The sequence below is a fragment of the Cuculus canorus genome, chromosome 5 (assembly GCF_017976375.1).
Source record: "Cuculus canorus isolate bCucCan1 chromosome 5, bCucCan1.pri, whole genome shotgun sequence".
Taxonomy (NCBI): Eukaryota; Metazoa; Chordata; class Aves; order Cuculiformes; family Cuculidae; genus Cuculus; species Cuculus canorus.
In genome coordinates, this window is record NC_071405.1 from 25,029,251 (window position 1) to 25,049,466 (window position 20,216).

General features: G+C 41.4%; 1 protein-coding gene across 4 annotated transcripts in view; it reads right to left on the reverse strand.

The window, feature by feature from the left end:
* Nucleotides 1–19,736, reverse strand: part of ASB2 (ankyrin repeat and SOCS box containing 2) — a 51,986-nt gene extending 32,250 nt beyond the window's left edge. The window contains exon 1 of one of the 4 annotated variants that reach the window (XM_054067521.1): nucleotides 1,542–1,676. In XM_054067521.1, coding sequence (XP_053923496.1) covers nucleotides 1,542–1,575 — 34 coding nt within the window. In that variant the 5' untranslated portion in view covers nucleotides 1,576–1,676. Of the gene's footprint in view, nucleotides 1–313; nucleotides 619–1,541; nucleotides 1,677–19,562 lie in introns of those variants that run through there. The other 3 variants (XM_054067520.1, XM_009559187.2, XM_009559186.2) reach the window with 3 other exon arrangements.
* Nucleotides 19,737–20,216: the final 480 nt, after the last annotated feature.

Genomic DNA, 20,216 nt, shown 5'->3' on the forward strand with positions numbered 1-20,216 from the left:
TATGCTGTGCCTTAGCATGTTGTCACAATGACAATTATTTCTGAGCAAGATATTCTAAGGACAAAGATGTAAGCATCACCTGCAAGTAAAAGAAAAATAAGAAAATTGCAGAGCTATAGTTCTTCTTAACACTAGTGAGCGTTTTATGGCTTATGTGAAAAATGAAACAAAACAAAAGCAAGCCACAAAACCTCCCAAGACTGTATTAGGGAGTTAGGTTACAAACTGCTATAGGAATAAATATTTACATAAACATAGCAAACTGACAGATTGAAAATTATAAATAAATTCAAAACATGCATATTTGCATTACCTTTTTTGTTCTGAAATAAAAGAGTATTAATACTGTTGAACTAGGTTATCTCCTTGATTAGGTCTTAATTCAGAAAATCCTTGCAAGTATTCATCTCCCTGCTTTGCCTGGAAGTTTCGATCAACTGCAGGACAGCTTTGAAATGCTCTCGCTTTGAAGCCTGGAGTTTATTTCTGGATCACCCCATGATCAGCGAATACAAGCCAAAATATAAGTTGTTCTGAATCTCAGATTTCCTGTTTGAAGATGCACGGCAGAAACTTTTACCCATCCTAAAGTTCTTCTTTGTTGCATTAGCTGAAGAACTTCACTTCATCAAGCATCCTGTAGCTAAATGACACAAATTTGACCTTTCTATTACATCATTATTTATTGTCCCTGACAAGTAGACCATATATGGACATGTTTCTGGAACCTAAAGAGAAAAAAGTAATTGCCTTATAATTTTGAAGTAAAGTATGTCATCCTAGAGAGTTTTATTTACTTGGGGAGAGGGGAGCTCAATTTACTTTTCTTTTAACTGCTGCTAGTTAAACAATACAGGCAAACATTGCATGAGTATTTATTGATGTTTTAGAGCAGTTCGTATCTTTTTAAGACTGCAAGTTTGAGACTTCAGGATTTGAAGATAAGACAAAAGCAGCGGTGAACCTGTTCCAAGCAGTGTTTGTAAGAGCTTACTACTGGTAAAGAACTGCTCTCCTACTACCTAAATGTGAACAACAGACCATGTCTCAGAATCCCTGAGGCTATTGATGTGAACTGATAGCCATCTTCCTCACATCTGGCAGAGGGCAAGCTGGCAAAGGGAGAGACAGCACTAATCCAGGGATGAGCTAGAATAAAACAGTTGGGCACTCACATGGGAGAATTGTCACTAGGATTAGCTGGAACATGAGCATAATACTCACTTTGGGAAGATTTCTATGTACTTGTCCAGCTAATATGATGAGTGAAGGGAAAGAGTATAATACAGTATCAAAATTATGCCTATACTTTTCCCTTCAACTTCTGATTCCTGTGGCAATACATTGCATATAAAGAAAATAAAGCTGAGACTGCAAAAGGTCTGGTTTCCTTTCCAGGTACATTGTTGAGCCTTGGGCTAGCTGTACTCACCCTGTCAGTGCATAAACGCCCCTGTCTAAGGCTTAACACGAGCAATCTTGAAGGGAACCAACTTAGCAAGACCATACTATCCATTGATAGGTGATCCCTCCCAACTCACCTGCTTTGCTTTTCAGTGTTTTCAGAACCAGCATCCTTTCCTTTCCGTTCTTGCTTCATGATCTGACTTGGTCCAGCATGATGTGATGGCCAGCACCTATCCCATCAACATCCTCTGCTGCCAGCGAAACCATTTGCTCCTCATAAGTAGTGTTAGGGCTGTTGTTTTGTTGAGAACACTCAGCAGTTACTATGGCAGGCAGAGGAGCCCCAGATGTCATCACCAAGAGGGTGTGAAACTTATGCCCTTGAAAACAAGTCAGCCAACCCCCCATGACTTTTAAACAACACCCAGAACTTTTTTCTCCTGACATTACTTTAAGATTGTAACCAGCCTTGGCTTAAAGCCAGGAGTGAATACCTCCCACATTTAACACTTCTGCTGTCTTTTGGCATTCTGTCACTGGATCCACACCCTTGGCATTCTTATGGTTGGTTTGATGTCCTACTGAACTCAAGGAAAAATGCTGATATTCTGATGCAGATGCACGTTTGGCAGAGGCAAGGGTGCCCATCGTCTTCCAGGATGGGCTGTTTGATTATAAAAAAGATACTGGGGCTTAAGGTCCCATCAAGTATGAATGTTGCATGTGGTTCCTGATGCCATTCACACCAAGTACACTGCAGTTCCCTTCCTTCCCACATTCCTGGGTTTTCTTGTGAAGCTTCATGCCTCCCTTTGATGTATTTGGAGCTCCTATGAACACTGCCGCACCATTTTCTGATGAAAGTGCAGGACTATGCTTCAGCAGATCTATTTTGAGATACCACTAACTCTCTCTTTTGTCTTGTGTATATTATTTAACTCCCGTGTCTCATTTTCTACATTAGTGAAGTGGAAATAACCAAACACATTAATTTTAGAGAAGAGTCCAAAACTCTTTACAGGTGGGAAGCCAACAACACTACTTATACGGACAGAGATTGCCAAATAAGACATTATTTCATTAGTATCTATGAAATATTTTGGTATCCTCAGAGGAATACCTCATAGAAGTTTGAAATGTTAATTACAGAAGTATTACTATAGAGGAATGAAATCATACATTTGGGGGTTGATCTTTCCTAATAAAACAATGTTGTGGCTTTATTACAACCCATCCAAAACATGATAATAACAATCATTAGGATTTATTAGCGTTGCATCAGATTTGTTAATATGCCCCCTGGGGTACACACAGTTATGAATCTGCATTTTCAGCTTAACCCCAAGACATTCCAAGATATTACAATAAGTTACCTGCAATGATAAATACATACATTTGCACCATTTTCCAGGGCAGAATTCAAACTTAGGTCTGTCTGCTTTCTCTTTAGATATAAAATTATGGAAATAGCCAAGTCATGCTGATGAGAGAGTCAGCCATGGTCTCACAAACAGGGTGCAATAAAAGAGATTTAAATCTGAGAGAAGACAAAGGATCACTACATGAAAATAACAAATGGAGAAATAAAAATCAAGATTTAATTTATTCTTTGTGTTTCCTCAAAATAGTGACTAGAAGTCAGGTTAGGAAAGCATATTTAACATTTCTTTAATTTTGAGGCTTGTTCGGAGCCTCTACCTCCTTTAGTTGAATTAAGTAGCCTTTTAGCTCTACTAAGTGCTCTTTTGTTTTAAGACAGAACTGCATCAGACAGCTGAGACTGTCTGAAAAACTAAGTTCATTTGTGCATCCCAGCAGAGCCATGAGCTTGTTACAGACTCACTTTGTGTGCAGAGCTGCCATAGATGTGTCATCACATGACGAAATAAAGGTGAGAATAGATATTAGCACAAAATATGTTCTTGACCGTAGCTTGTAACTAGTAACAATAAGTAACTCTGCTACACCCAAACACTTGGCTCATGGGTGGCTGTTCCGAAAGGATGAAAACACTTATTTGTTGTGACAGTAGCAGTCCCTGAACAGAAAATCCTCATGATACTTTGCCAGGGAACAACATTCTGGTTTGACCACCAGGAGCTGTTCCCTTGTTACTTATATCTTGTCTGAACTTTTTTACTGTAGCAAGACAGCAAGATGTTTTTGGCAGCATATTTCTCTGAAAGCACCTAGGGCACACATCTCTGTACCTTTAGCAACCATATTCTAGTGAGCAAAGCTTTGCATTCAGTGTTGCCATGCTGTGCTTCCACCAGACACTCCCAAAGATTAAATGCAAACACTAGAAACAAAAGCAACCCTCCTGTTCCTCCTGCTATAAAACTCATGTTCAAATAATAAAAAGATAGAAACACCCGCAGGGGAAGATGGTTTCCATTTCTTTTGCAAGAACTAGTGATTGCTTTAGCCTCTGTATTGCAAGAGAGGCAAGGACCAAGAGGCACTTGTATGGGAAAAAGTGCAGGATGTCACACATGCCTGGAGGCAGAGAATACAATATACATTACTTCTTGCTGAGTCTGCTGCCTTCATACTTTAGCACTGCAAAGAAATAGGTGTTTCGAGATCACTCTACTCAGAACATAATTCCTCTTTCTGAAGGAGTTTATCTCATGCTCATGGCTCCTGACTCACAGCCCCTAGTCAGGATGGACTTTGGCACACTGTCCAACTTCTACCTCTGTGCAATGGCTCCTCAGGAAAAAATTTACTTCTCAGATAAAAAAAAACAAAACCCAAACTTGGAGTAATCACTCCTTTGGTAATATGACCTGAGCACAAAGGAGAACACCCAGCATCCTGGGCCCTAAGCCCCATTCCAGGTATCTGATGGCTCAGCCCAGACCTATCCTGCCGGGAAGTTTTAAAAGGAGTGTACAGCTACTGCAGTCACTGCCCCTCTGCAAATGTCATCATAAGGTCACATCCATTGACTCAAACTGAAAGAGGAATCAGTCAGAGGAAACGTGAAATGCTAATATGAAGTGAACAAAACCCAAAGACTATATAAACAAATAGATGTTCCTTGGAGGAAGAGGGAAAGCGTAAACGTTATCTTTTAGTTACTCTGCTGTGCAAATATTTATTTTATGTTATAATATATGTTAGTAAGAATTCTAATGAGAGACTTGTCATTTTCTTGACCTTTACAGAATCCGCAAAATTGGTGGTTGTTGCTGCAAACTTGTTGCTCCGAGGCTCTTGCAGGGGAGCAGGAGGGTGAGAATGACAACAAGATACACAAGCTGCTGTGAATAGCAGAAGTCCTGGAAAAAAAACAGCAACTCCATAACAGCACTGATTGAAAGGTGAAATTGATTCCGGTGGGAAACAATCTTTCCACAGTTCTTTTTTTTAAAGTAGTCTTTGGAAATATGCAGCAGATGCCTACTGTAAAGTCTTCATTGGAGTTGACTACTCTGATTTTGACCCAGAGGCATTCAGCATGGCTTCCACCAATACCATAGTTGACTACCATACATTCAAGATTCTCCTTAATACAGAGTGACTCCTCCACCTCTTCTTCCTTGCCTGTCTTTATTAAAAAGCCTATAGCAATCCATCACAATCCTCCAGTCATGCAAGTTGTCCCACCATGTTTCAGTTATTCATATGGTATCATAGCTTTCTGGTTGGGCACAGAGCTCTAGTTCCTTCAGTTCGTTACCCAGACGGTGTGTGTTAGTATACATACAGTTCAGGCAGTTGGTCCTTTGATTTTCTTTTAGGGAGACAGTTAAGGCACATTCTACACGGCTTTGTCTGGCCTGTTTTTTTTCCCCAATTGGTTGTGGTGGTGATGGTAACATGGGCATTGCTATACCAGGTTCCTCACCTCAAGTCCTTTGGTTTAAAGCCCATCTTACCAACTTGGCCAGCCTAATGCCAAAGATTGCTCTGCCTCTTCTAGACGGGTGGATACTATCCCATCCTAGGAGATTGTAGTGGTCACAGAAGGTTCCATTATCATAAAAGCCAAAACCCTTGTGGCAATGCCAGCCCACATAGCCAGAAGCTGATCTGCTTTATGCGTCAGTTCCTCTCTGCCCTCATTCATTGAACTTTTAATACGGAAGAAAAGATGACTTGAGCACCAAGGTTTTTCACTTTCACCCTCTGGGCCTTCTAGTCTTCCTTGCTTCTGCCTAGGTTAGGGCTAGTAAGACGCCCCTACCTAAATTCAGCAGCTTGCAGAAATGTCCATAACTTTGAGAACAATGACGTTCAAGGAATTATGACTTTCTATACACTTGGAATTACACTAAGGCTAGCAGGTGCTACTGGAGTGGCAAGGTACAGCAAGACCCTCCTGCGCACAGCTCCAGGGAGAAGTGTGTGGTTTTGGTTCCTGAGAGACTGGTTCCTGCCTGGCTTGGAATGAATGATGAAGGTGGCTTCTGGCCACCCCAGCTGGAAGTGGGCTTGCTGCCACGGGGCTCAGAAACTCTGAGAAGGGGGAGCTGTCATCCTCATTGACTCCTGCCATGCTACGCTTGTATACTCCCTCTGATGAGGTGTCCAGGCCTGGGACTTCCTCGGTTGCCGTGCAGACAAGAGGAGCAAAAGAACCAGAACAGATTGTGTTAAAGGACACTGCAGTATCATCTCTATTTACGCAGTGCTGCTTTTGCTGTGGGGTCAAATTCATCTGTAATAAATATAATATCTGAAGCCCTGATCAAATTAACTGTACCTTATACTGCCACTGAGAAAGCTTCATTGTCCTGCGCTGACTGCATTCAGCACGCATGAGAGAGGGTCAGAAGTTTATGCCTCCTTTGAGTTAAAATCACAGTGCAGCAGGTTTGTTTTCTAGGGCTGACATTTAATTATTTGCCCCACATCTCTCAGGTTAAATTCAGAGCTAATTTTAGGACAAGTGTCTGGACAGAAAGTCATATGACACCACCGTGTATCTATTGCACAACATGCCGTATGAACATAAAACATTCAACTCAGTTAAAAATAACCATACATTTACCTAATTCAGCAGGCTTCTGGACTCTGTCTACTGAGCTGGTAAGCAGGCAGTGCAATAATAAAAGTTACAATGATATTAAGGGAAGAAACATTACTGAAAGCAAGGAAAAAAATCATTTTCTGCGTTTGTTCTCTCTTTTTTTTTTTGTATCAAGTAGTAATTACTGTGCCGTGGTAACTTATATATGACAATTTCGATTAACTAAGAAAGGGACATGAATAGGTAAATCAGAGTGGAATCATGAAAAGAATTGTAGATTTTTTTCCCACCAAATTGACAGATCTCTTATTCCTCAAGAGCAGAATTAAATGGCTGTTAAAACTTCCACCCTAAGCCAAGAAGAGGACAGATTCTTTCATAGTTAAGAAGTAGCTTGCTACATACATGGTTTCCTCAGCTACTGCAGGGCTAGATGACACCAGTCAGCATGGCTCAGGCAGGGAAACCCACTTCTCCAAAGTAAGCAGCATTAGCTTCCTCATCTGTGTTTGAAGATTATAGCTCCCTGAGCGCAGAGGAAAAAAACTGTGACACAAGCACAAAACAAAGTGAGGTGGAAAATCTGTTTAACACCTTCACGGATAAGGTGAGAACAAGCATGACAGCATGGATAAAGGCTGAACTTCAGTCAAGCTGCCTTGATATTACTGAGAGCTTCAGTGATAAACAGGACGTGTTTTCTCTATCTGAGCTGCTGCCATGCTTCTATCCTTTGCCATTTATCTAGGCCCACCTGGCTGATAAGGAAAGGTTAAGGTGTTTTCACCAAGCCTGGGATGGTGGAGCTGAGGGCTGTCTGGCTGTGTGCAGGCAATGGCTGTCAATGCTGAGCTCTCCTGCTGTGTGAGGAGCTGGCAGCTTCCATGTCTCCTTGCTGTGGAAACATCCTTATAGGTCCCTCGCTGGTGCACAGGGGCCCCATCCACCCGTGTCCCAGGAGCTGCAGCCTGGCAGAGGGAGGGTCACTGGGATGAGACGGAAAATGCTGAATGCTGCTGGCCATCAAATGGAAGGGCCAACAGCTATAATGTGCAAATCCATTTGTTATCAGGTTGCAGCAAGAGTGCTAAGGCAGTGTGCAGTGCAGCTGAGCAGGCGCTGGGTGAGTGCGGGGAACTGACGCTCCTGTGGCAGCTGAGCAAGGAGAGGGTTTTATTTCAAGGCATTGGAAATGGGATACAAACAGCTCCCTGGGTCACTGGGCTAAAGCTGGTCCAGCCCAAATGGAGGGGGCTGATGCCCTGTAGATGACAGGAGTGTGTGCGAGCTTGGTCTGGGAGCAGAATGATCAATCACATCATGGGCTAAGTTGGGTACTGCCTGGTCTCCTCAGACAAAACACTCTTATCCTGGAATGGGACAGTTTTTTGGGTCCAGAGGAAGGCGCATTGCCATGTCAGTGTACAGAGATCTACTCATCAGCCTTATGGTTGCTCTCCAGATACCAAAGCACTTTGCTGTAAGGGCATGCCAGCACAAAGCCTTTCAAAAGTACTTAGATCTTGTTTGCTGTTTTTTCCTTTAATGAGTGATTTCCTATCGACCCAAGATTGTCAGATAAGTTTAGATATCTTAAGCTAATCACACTACATATGAGTGTAAGTGGGTGCATGCAGAGTGTCAGAGATATTTTTATTGAAATGCTGCAAAGATTGAGTCATTTCTTGGTTGGCATATTATATTTTTCATTAAAACTCTTTTGTGTTTTTTGCAGTGATTGTAAATTATGTCTGTCACATCAGTTGTGGTCATAGTTATATATCATAGATTAATCTCTGATACAATTTTATTTTCTGTTGTTTAGTACCTAAAAATGAATCAGGCCAGTGGTCAGCTTAAGTAGATCACATAGGCTGACTCTGACAGTGGTCGTTTAGGAGCATTTGCAAGAAACTTCTGGCAGGATAAATTGTTTCACTCAGCTCATAAAGGCTGGTTTAGATCAGCAAATCTTGGCACCTTCTCAACCTTTCAAAATATTTTATTGATTATTTACTTCTCAACAGTACCATTTTCATGTAAGGCTGAACTCATATTTGAATCTTGCTAAATTCTTTATCTCTGTGACATTTTGAAGCAACGAGTCCCAGAGCTGCAAATAACACATTTCTGTGTTATTGTTGTCAAACTTCTGACAACCTCTTGCTGTGTTTCAGCAGAGACTCACATGTGGTTTTGAACACCAGGAGCAGAGACCTCCATCACCAATAGATGCTGGCATTGTGAGCCAGGCACTAAGGGAAAGCAAGGCTGTGCATGCCAACCTCACTTTTGACACACTGAGTCACACAGAAATAACATCAGGGGATGCTGTGAACACTGAGTTCAAGTTGCACAGGAAGCTGTGGCTAGCACAGTCAAAGAAAAAAAAAAATCCCCAAACCCATATATGCATCAAGACTTCATTTTTGCAGGCAGCAACTCTTGATGAATGCTCAGGATGTTAATAGGAATGGAGTGTTTCATAATAGTTTTATTAATTTTTTTTTTTTTTTTAAAAGAGAAAGATTTACCAGCAACCGCTGGAGTAATTGAAGGGTGCTGTCTTCATCACTGATCTTTGTAACCACAATCTATACCACGTGTTTGGCCTCAGGATCAGTTTGTTCCTGCCCTGCATCACATCTGTATAATGAAGCATGAGAATCAGTACTGATTTTGTGGTATACTCCGGTACATTGATCCTATATCAGAGAAGCTGATGGAGGCACACTGGACTAGGTGAGGACAAAGCCAAACCCCGTAACTCGCTGGAAATAACACACATAAACAGGCAAAGAAAGAGTAGATCAATCAGGCATTACCAACTTTATCTTTCTGTAGTGTAATTACAGTTAAGTATTTATGACAAACCATTATTGTCTCTACATACATGAAGAAGCACTCTCTCTCTTTGCATATTTGTGTGCAGATGCACAGATATCTTACTAGAAATCTGCTGTACTTGGGTGAAGAGGATGAAAGCTTTTACCAAAGGATATCTATTCCAGGTACAAATTAGTGTCACAAGAGAGTAGCTAGGAAAATATTACAGAAGGTGTGGGCTTTCTTCTGATACTGATTTCCTTCATATAGCTAAAACTCTACTTCCAGATGCTTTCCATACCTCTTTAAGTTCTCCACTGTGTGCTGCAAAATTGACAGATGAGGCCAGGGATTGTAGTCTTTTGTGGTTTTTTATGTAAAGAATAAGTAGATCTTTGGCTACTAGAAACCAGTATATCCCTGTTTATTTTAGAGGAACTGTACTTACTTTTTCCAGAGAAGGTGCAGCCCAGGCAGAGGAGCAAAAGAAGTGCTTCAGAGAGAGGCATGTATGTTCTATCAATAGATTTTTTTAATTGTGTTTCAGATCTGTGAAATAATGTGACACACAAATGGCATACACTGACATGCTATGAAATTCTCATCACAGATTAATAATTTTCTTTTTGAGCTGCAGTGTGATATCCTACATCCAGTAAGAAAAAAAAAAACAAACAGTAAGACTTCAGGCTCTTTGGAGATAAGTAAAAAGCTCTCTGCTGTTCCCACATGGTAATTTGCTGACAACTTTAATTGTAAATAGGCCTGAAAAGAATCTGACATCACACTTGTGCACAAAGTCCACCACTCTGTCCGAAACAGCATCAATGAAATACAAAAAATAGGTGTGCATTATGCAGATGTTTAAGTTCAATTGGAGCAAACAGAAAAGAGTTTGTCTTAGGGAGGGTATGTTTTTACTATGTGTGGGCAGGTCAGACTTCTGTACTGGCTAAGTATCCCCAGGAAAAAAAAAATCATTATAAAAATTAGCAGCACAGTTTGCATATTAGCAAAAAACCAAAATAAATTACATTAAAATAAAGTTACAACTACATATAACTAAAAAAGCCTAACCCAGATATAAGTATGGGATTCTGCACCTCTTTTGCTAACACACTTTGTAGTGCAAACCAAACAAAATACTGCTGAGAGCAGGGCAGTTTGGAGGAAAATTAAAAAAATATAAAATGTGTATCTCTCCATACGCTGCAGTAGATCTATACTCATGCACACACACAGATGCGAAGAGGGGACTCAGAACTGTGTATTAGAAAGAAGAGCACAAGGTTAGTGGAGCAGTTTCTGAAAAGCTGAGAAATCTAACCCTAACCTTCACACTTTCTTTGCAACTTTTGTATTTTGGTGGTATCTTGGGAACTGATTATATTGATTTTTTTTTCTGTTAATTTGAAGCCTTCAGGCTGAAATTCTCCCTGATGTGTTATTGTGGCTAGGAAGGGACATGACTTGTCAGATCTCTGCATAGTGGTAGACAGAAGAAATAGTTACCAAGGCAAGCCTTGAGGTCCATGATCATCTGCCCTACCTTATCTGCCTGGACATGGCTAAGGCATGGGGAACAAGGGCTGCTGTCCTGGCTGGGAAGGCAGCTCCCCTTCACTCCCTACTGCTGATTGGAGATTGGTGGGAGACTTGCAAATGAAATGTTTTGCTGACGGAGCTTGGTGAATACAGGTAGGCAACTGCAATCACCATCATACCCTTGAATTTAAAAGAAGGAACCTCTATGGGGAACACGTTGGTTAGAGATTTTCAGAAACTGCAATTTTCAAGGAATTTAGGACAAAAAGGAGGAATGTCTGAGTAGTAACTTTCCTGTATGTGTAAAACAGCTCTCTCTGTAAACTCAGTGCTGTGCGTTTGAGGGTGGCATTCCAGAAACCAAATACCAGCTGGGATGATGTCAGTAGGCACTGACTGAATTTAAATCCATCTTGCAACATAGGGAAGGGAGACTGTAGAAGGCAGTGAGATGATTCATCATGGCAAAACCAGAATTTATGGGATATAATATGGAGTCAATAAAAATAAGAAGACAGAACAACACCATGCGTAATATGACACATATGTGCACAACTGGTTGATTCAGCCCCAGAAAAGCCTAAGACAGCTCTGGGAAACTGAGTATGTGCAGCTGCTGCTCATTCACGAGCCCATCTAATCCATTCCTCAATGGTGATGTGTCTACCACTGTGGTGTCTATTTACACAATACAGAGCTCTGACACACATGTGAATCGACCTGCTTTATTTAAATTGCTGCCCAAACTTACTTGCCTAGCTGCTGACATCTAGCTGACTTGCCATTGGCTTTCTCAAAGTGGACCAAATATTTGAGGGGCACAGTCCTTCCTGCATGTGTCGGTAGCAATTCTTTCCAATAGAGTATCTCTTCAAAAGAATCAGCAGCATACCAGACATGCCCAATAGTTTTGCACATTTCAAGACCATTGTCTTGCAGCTTGTCCTCAAAGACCTCCAGTAATAAAAGACTCTAGACTTCCAAAATTTATACCCATAAACAAATCAAGTGCATAGGATCACTTAAGAAATTCTGAATGGCACTAATCCTGGAACAGAAGCCTCATTTTTTGGTCCCATATGTGCAAGTCTTATTCTGTGCCCAGTGGTAAATTGACGGCTGGGACAATATCTCATTTTCCAATTTGTAAAATGTATGAGACCAGGTACTGTTTCCAAGGTTCCTGCAGTCATATCCATTGAATTAATCTCTGCAGAGGTAGCAGGATAAACATTTCATCTGAAGAAAATCCTCAAGAGTTGTTTAGCATCCATCCACACAGAAGGATCCATTCAAGAGATCAACATATTCTCAACTATACTGATAAATATGTCAGTTGTGCCTATCAGGATCTGGGCTCACAGATTTATAACGTTTCAAATCTTCAGAGTTAAACACTGATGTTAAACTTAAAAGGAAGTGAGATGTAAAGGCTCTCATGTTCTGGGTTGAGTCTTCCTGTTGGAAAGCCCACCTGCCTCCTGAATGCCTTTCTCCACTGGGCAATATGATGCAGTGTATTTACTGCCTGGCCCCTGAGTACGGTACAACAGTACAATCTTTGCACCAACTTGTCGAGAAGTTGGACAGGTCTGTTTTATATTATCTCAGTCTGTATTTAGTCCACTTTGTCCTCACAAGGAGCCCTGCCTATATATATATATATATATATATGTATTTATAAAAACACCCATTCATCTTATATGCAGAACATTTCAAAGAACAGTCATCTGTGTAAACACTCAGACCAAAACCCTGTTGGCACTGAAAGCGCTGATGCCAGAGCAATGAAAGAGACTCTTTTCTTTGTCTCAACACAAACCTTTCTCATCTTTGCTATCATGCATTGCCAAGCAGAGCTGTGTGATTATTTGCCAACACAATGCACCATTACTATTATCAGTGTTAAGAAATGTATTAAGAAAAGAATCTCATCACTGCAAGCTGATATTTCTCACACAAGGTCCAATGCCAGAAGTAAAGTCTTGATCTGCTTTTAAACATGCAGTGTTGTTTTTCCTTGAGAACCAAAACCTAATAAAATACATCAGATTTCTTGTTACATTTCCATTTAGCTTAATATTGAATATAAAAGAAATGTTGAAATAAAAAAAAAACAACTCAAATTACCTTGTTTCATAAAAGACAAATTTTCAAATTGTGTAATTGCTTTTGAAACCAATCAAGCTTTGTAAAAATCAGAATATTAAACTTCCTCTGTCATCAATTCATAATTTTTAAAGAATTTTTCAAACCATCACTGCATTCGATATGCTGATGACAAATGTAGTATGAGAAGATGCATCCTGCTCTCAGCTCTTCTAACTTACCTGATGATAACATCAATGAACACAGCCAAATAATTTTCAATTTGCATCCACATCATTGCATTTATGACTTGGCCAAAGAATTAAATAATTGCGTCTCAACACAAAATCAGTAACTAAAAATATTATCAAAAGACACCTGATGAAAGTTGTTGCCTGGTCAGTCTTTGCTGGCAAATAAGTAATGACAATTTTTTAAAAACATGTCAATTGAGTAATTGCCCCCTTGGTGCTGTCTCCTGCCAACAGAGGGTGTCCACGTCTGGAATGAAAATAACCAAGGTGACCTACAATTGTGCCCTGCATGGCCGAGGTGATAGACAGAACCATCACTATTAACATGTGGTCAGTCCCTTCCACTGGTCTCCAGGGGAGGAGAAATTGTGGCCTCCAACCCTCTCCGAAGACAAGGGACGGGTCTTGCTCTCCTTACTCTCAGAATGTGGGTATGAGACGAGAAGGCCTGGCAGTCCTGCATAACACTCAGATTTTTCAGAGAAAAATCTGAATGATTCTCTTCTTTAAGAGATTTACACAGAGAAAATCAGCTCTGAATTCTTTTCTAAGAGCAAAGTGCCTGCTGAAGCCAAAGGCCATCTCATCATGTACAGAATACTGAATATCAAGTAAGAAAGTCATGATTTAGGGGGTGCTTTTGTTGATTTGATTGACTGTTGTGTATTTTCCCAGGGAAGAGGAGGACAAAGGTGTCACTCACATTCCCATCATCCATGAGGTCAGACAAATCTCTGCCTATTCACAAATATGTCAGAGAATCTCAGGCAATGGCATTCTCTCCTAAAATGAAAGCAAACTCTTAACTCTTAAATAAACCACTGCCTTCTCAGTGCACGTGTGTGTCAGCCAAGCTCACCCCAGATGTTTTCAGCTATTTGCCTGTTGTCATTTGATCCAAGTTTTGGCCCCTAGAGACATGATTGCATGGCACGCTGTTCTTCAGGAAAATTACCTTAGTACAATATACTGACAGCCAAGGTGAGGCAGTGTCATATGTGCAGGAAGCCAAGCATACGATAGATTAAAACTGTCTGTTCAAATTTGAGATGAACCATTTTTTTATATAGGGACTTCTCTCAAAGAAAATCATACATGAAAAAATTATGCATTTTATTATACATACAGCAACCCCAAAGTAGTTATTCATTGCTAGAAAAAAAGTTGGAGATCAGGAATGCAACCAAAGAAGAAAAACATACCGTGTTAATGAGAAAAAACTTAGTTGCAAGTCTTCAACAGCATCTGTAGTTATGGACAACTCCTGTTTGGTTTGTAACGTTTCAAATCCTACTTCAGGTAATCTCTCCTGTGTGCAGAAAGCAGGACATGCCATGGCATCTACCCAGGCCTTTTGCACAAATTCACCCCGTGTAACTGTAGGCACTGAGCAATACTCCACAGTCACATAACTTTACATCCCATGAATCATGAGAGAGAGATAGTAGTTGGGCACTGCAGAACTTGGGTGGGCTGCATTGACCTTTAAGGTTTTTTACCTTTTTCACCAACTTCAGAGCTGGTTAATCTTCTGAATTTGACACCTCTTTGATATGCCTAGAGATAATCAGGATTAACTCTACTCAATTAACAACCACACACAAGGTTACATGTTTCTGGAGGTTAGACACATATCTAGCAAGTTTGTCCCACACCAGCTGGTGTGTGACAATTTGCTATTCATTTAAATCAATGTGCCCTAAAACCAGCATAAAACCAACACCGAGTGAGGCTTGACCCAGCCAGCTTCATGGATGTCAGAGACTCCGAGGGCTGCTCAGACACACATAGTAGTGTCCCAACAGCCTCACCAGTCATAATGGTGCAAGTACAGTCCAGCCCACAACTGGCCCCTTTGCTGCTGCTTAGCGCACCCCTGATTGAAGAGTTTCTTCCCACTTTATGCTTCTTGGGTACAGTAAAAAGATGGGACCCTGGGTCATGATGGCTCCTAGCATGGCCTGATGAAGTCTTATGGCTAATTTTGACCAAATGGGAACTTCTTAAAACTGTTCTCGTTTGGGGTCACCATGTAAAGTGTATGACTGTACTTTGATGATACAGGGGTGGAACTTGAGATTTTGTCCATCATTAGGACAAGGACTTACTGTACCCTGAGTTGGCTTTATGCAAGCGCAGAGGGATTTGCTTTGTGCTTTTACTGACTTGCAAAGCCAGTTCTGTTGGTAGGCCCTGAGCAAGGTGCTAGAACGCAGTGCAAACACACTCCAGAAGACTCCACTTCTCAAGAGAGAGGTTGAAGTCAATTGTGTCATAGCAGAGCTCATTGCCAAGAGGCAAGAAATTATGCAAGGATGGAGGCTGTGTCCCAGCAGAGGGTAGAGCTGGCTGCCAAGTGCAACAAGATGTAAACATCCTTCTCTCTCTATGTTAGAAGGGAGAGCCCTGCTGTCAGGGTTTAGTCCTGTTTTATCCCTCAGTGACCCTCTTAGGGCTGTTCACAGGGAGTGTTTGAATATTCACCCGTGTTGCTATCAACAGGAAATTTAAGCAGCAGGCATAGTCCATTGGAGCAAGGGAAGAGCTGCAAACAATAGTCTTTCTCCAGGGAAGAGTAACTTGCTCTTTCTCTCCATTTCTCACAAGTGCACATCCTGCATGCAGTGGCAGGAGTGACTTCCATATTTTACCATGACCTGTAAGTCAATGCTGCAGCCTGAACAGACTGAAGCCTAAATCTTTATCGTACTGTAAAATCCTTTGGGTTGGGTTCGGCAATGAGATTGAGGCCAGTTATTACATGCGCATCTTCCCCCACACTCTATTCACAGTGTGGACACTTCAGTCATTTGCTGCTTAGTTTGCTGAATACTAATAAATCTACCTGGACACCGGATATTCCAGCACTTTACCAAGTCCCTGAATGCGATGCCTCATTTTCTTGTTAAATGCACAATTTTTTTTCTTTTGTCCAGAACAGGTGTCAAGTTCTTAAGTTTGATAAGTTTTTTTTAAATCTAATGGTGTGAAGAGGAAACGAGCAATTCAAACTACCAAGCAGAAGCATAGCTGAATGAAATGACAGAGGAACAGAAAAAAAAACTGGTAGCAGAGCGTGAAAAATTGAATCAGGTAAAGGCTAAGCTCCCCCTGCCACAATATCAGTCTTTGTACACAGGACTGCCTCTGGCTGCACATAGTCTCATCTAACTTCATACATCTCCCTTGTTCCAGTTATTCTCTTAACAAGAAAAATTAGCACAATAGTACAGCACTGGTAACACAAGCAAAGTACTAGAAGGGACCCACTGCATCTTTAAGTCTTAGCCCTGTGTTTGTAAGTAAACATTATGTATAAACCCCACTCGGAATATAATGAGACCAATAAAAAACAAGCAAAAAAATCTGAGTTAGACACAGCAAGGGGCTTCAGAAGTGGGCAATACGAATCCTGGTTTATAGTAAAAGAGGACTAGAGATCTGGGAGCTCAGGTTCCTTCTGCAGTCAGTGGAGGTCATCCTCTGTTAACTAGCCTGGCTGTCAATAAAGCAGCTGTGCTAAAAGGTGGATATGGAGCACTGTCTCCTCCTCCTCTAGCCCAGTTTAAAGTGCAGTGGCTCTTGATAAATAGTTCTAGGGGCTCAGTCCTGACAGACGTGCTGCAACCCCACTGTGAGGAGCCTCCAGGTTTAAACCCCAGGACCTCAGCTGGTGATCAGCCACTTCTGACAGAGCTCAGGTGTGAGAGAAGCATGAAGCTGCTCAATTTGAGCAGTGCTGGGCGCGTGGGGACACAGAGCTTGCAGGTCCCAAGAGACTCTCAATGCCTGTGGGAGATTGCTAAGCAAATTAGGCACCTCTGGCATTAGAGGTCTTTCAAGAGGCTGTAGCTTGCAATGACAGTATGCAAAGAGATGGTGCTCTAGCCCCAGCTCCCATTGCACCCGGTGACATACTGTTCAAGGCCTCTCTGAATGCAAACTTTCTTCTAATTGATTCATGGCCCTTTATTTCTTTTGCTGCCAGCTATGTTTTTTAGTTTAACTGGCTCTTCATTTTCCCTAGTGTTTTGCCCTTGCTTTATTTATAGAAAGCACTGGTATCCACTCTGGGATACTTGCTCGCTAACATCAAGCCAGGCAAGTTCCTCTTGTCCCAGACAGGCTCTCAGTTCCCCAGCTCTGCTCAGCCTTCCCTGCCTGCACCTGTCTGGTCTGAGTCTGCCTTTCGTGAACACTGCACACAATATCTGGGATTTGATCTCATTAATGTCTATTACCACATGTCATTAATACTTGCTGTTATTAAGTGTTGTGACTATTAGGATTACTATTATTTCAGGAGGACATTGGCAGCCTGAACTGTCAGCACTGCCATATTTCCCCCTCAAAGTATAGTTTTTTTTATGTAGTCCTCCAACATCATGGAAATCCTCTTTGTGTGGCATAGCACAATTAAAAACTCCTTTCACATCAAAGGATCTCTTTGAGAGCATATTTTGTTCACACAGTTTGAACTAACTCTTCTAAATTAGCCTTGCATATTTCTTCATTTTCTTTTCAGACAAAAAATCTAGAGAGGAAAGCTGCTAAATATGAAGTATATAAAGATTTCCTGCTGAAAACCAGTGCCAAACTGCCTGGCAGTATTTGTTACTCTAAGGCACCTGCTGGCTCTTTTGCTGTAGTAACAGTAAAAAGGCAACTGTCACTGCCTGCCTTCCCTCTTGAGTCGTGATCCGGTGGATGCAGCCATCGGCAGTCAGCTCTGCAAAGAGCTGTGCTGGCCGTGTAGCTGGGAGCAGGTGCTACAGATAGCAGGGAGAAAGTCAAACCCGCTTTCCTGAGGCTGAGCTGTAAAGCTGTAGGTAAAGGACAAAGGAGCCAGATCCTTTCTACTATAGCTGCAGCCCAGTTTGACTGTGAGATAGCCTATGGCTGGGAACTAGAAGCACACACTTCTCCAGCTGATACCAGTCAAGGAGCAGAAATTTTCTTCAACTTACAAATACAAATATACTTGGGAAGAAAGCAAGCCTCTTGCCTTTTAATTCTGTTGTGCTCCTGGCTCCATACAACCGTATAACACTCGGGCAGAGCCAACCTGAAGAAACCTGCCTGGACAAATTGCAGCATATTGACCTTACTTAACTCTTTTTTAAGATCACGGAGAACATCCTTGGCCCCTAGGACTCAGGTTTTGATCATGGCTGCATTGTCTCCTTCCAGGTGACTGAGGAGCTTACCTTAAAATGGCTCCAGAGCCCTGTGGATAGGTGACAGCTTTGAACTTCTGCTTCTACCTCTGTTAGTGACACAGAAGTTTTCTCCACTATTTTATTAGAGGATTAGAGTTGGAGTAGAAGCGGCTCCAGACTGTTTTAGAGCTCAATGTTCTGCGGCAAATCGGCTGTGACTCCTGTAACCTCATGCAAGGCAACCAAGAGGGCTGTGATATGTTGAAACATTTATTACACTATAAAATTAATACAGTCCTGCTCCCTGACCCCCTCCCCACGTCTAAGGTCAACTATGCTGTCTCAGCTTCTCCAAACAAGCAAGTCAGTGAAACAAGCTTTGATACTTTTTTCTCTTGCTTTTACAACAAATATACTGAGGTCAAGGGAATATGTGTGTTAGAAGGAGGGGAGGCACCACTAGTGGAGGGTGTTAAACATAAACCCAACTTGTAGATGGCACATTTGGTGTAGATAAAACCATTTATGTTTTAATCCTGTATTTAAACACACTGATGATTTTCTTTCAAGTAAATTCACTGATGTTTTGTTTACATACGTTTAAAGGTCCCGCCTACCATTACCATAGTCCCTAATCCTGCTGTTACACTTAACCTTGCAGAAGATGCATTTCTTAATGCACTTTCTTAAATGCATCTTAAACTACTCGGATCCTTTCAAGCATTCCAGGTCTTTGGGATTTCATTTCAGTCTCAGTCTGAAGTGATAATTCTGCACCAAAAGGTCTCTCAGCAAGAACTATTTAACACCTAGTCAGGTGTTAAGCCTATAAATAGTTTATCGCTTGGCTACATTCAGACCTGGAGCCATGAAGAGTCACTGGCTTGCTTTCACTATGAGGTCAAATCTGTTTCAAGGAATAGCTTGTTCAAAGGACACAGAAATCTCCATGCAGACTTTGAAAAAACACCAAATCACCAAGACAAATAAAAAACAACACAAAACCCACACTAAACCCCGAAATAAGCAAGTTGTCTTAAAAGCCTATTTCACTCATTGGTGTGAAATCTCACACTGGATTAATTTTCTTGCTGAGGAAACAGACTCTAGCTCTATCCATTCTCTATTCACAGAGCAACACCTTACTTGGTGAAGAGTTTTCCTCCTTTCCATCCTTGTAATCACGTTTTCCAGAAATAAGATTCCTTGGGATCAGAAGCTTAAACCACCGAGTATGAAGTCCAATACATTTCCCTGACAAAACCTTGACATGAAATCACTTCAGACTCCTCGTTTTCTCACCTTTCCACATTCTCTGAGTAACACAGGTTTGTTTCCTTTTGTCAGACATCCACCAGCAGAGGCACTTTACATAATTTTCTCACACCTCAGATTAGCTGATGCTTTGGACTCTGCAGATTGAGCAGCCGTCTCCACTGTTCAGGCAGGGATAGGGAAGGAGGCATGGTGTGTTTTTTTCCTAAGAAGTCTGTTTCAAGCCTCTTCAAAGTCACAGGGAGAGAACCTGAGAATGTGAAACACCCACATTTAAAAACAAGCAAGCACAAAGAATTTCCAATCTCTATTTTTGGAACTCATGATTGTTGAGATGACCTTCAGATGTAGCAGAGGAGAGCAAGCTGAGTGTTGAGATTTGAGAGCTCCTAACTTGTCATCTAGAATCAATTCCCACTGCTAGACACACTCCCCAACAGTGAGATTAGGCTGTTATGCAGAGGTCCTGACCCTTCTTAGATTTTGTAAGGTGCACTCCCTCAGAGGTCCATGAGCAGTCAAAATAACATACCCCGCAGGAAGAAATCAGTACTTCAGCAAGATTTTGCCGTTACCATGCAAAGAAAGGACAATAAGTTATAGGTAATAAATAGATGGTAGGCAGCACTTATATCCACTTCGTGGTCTATTTCCCTTGTGCCCTTCTACTGATAATTTGGA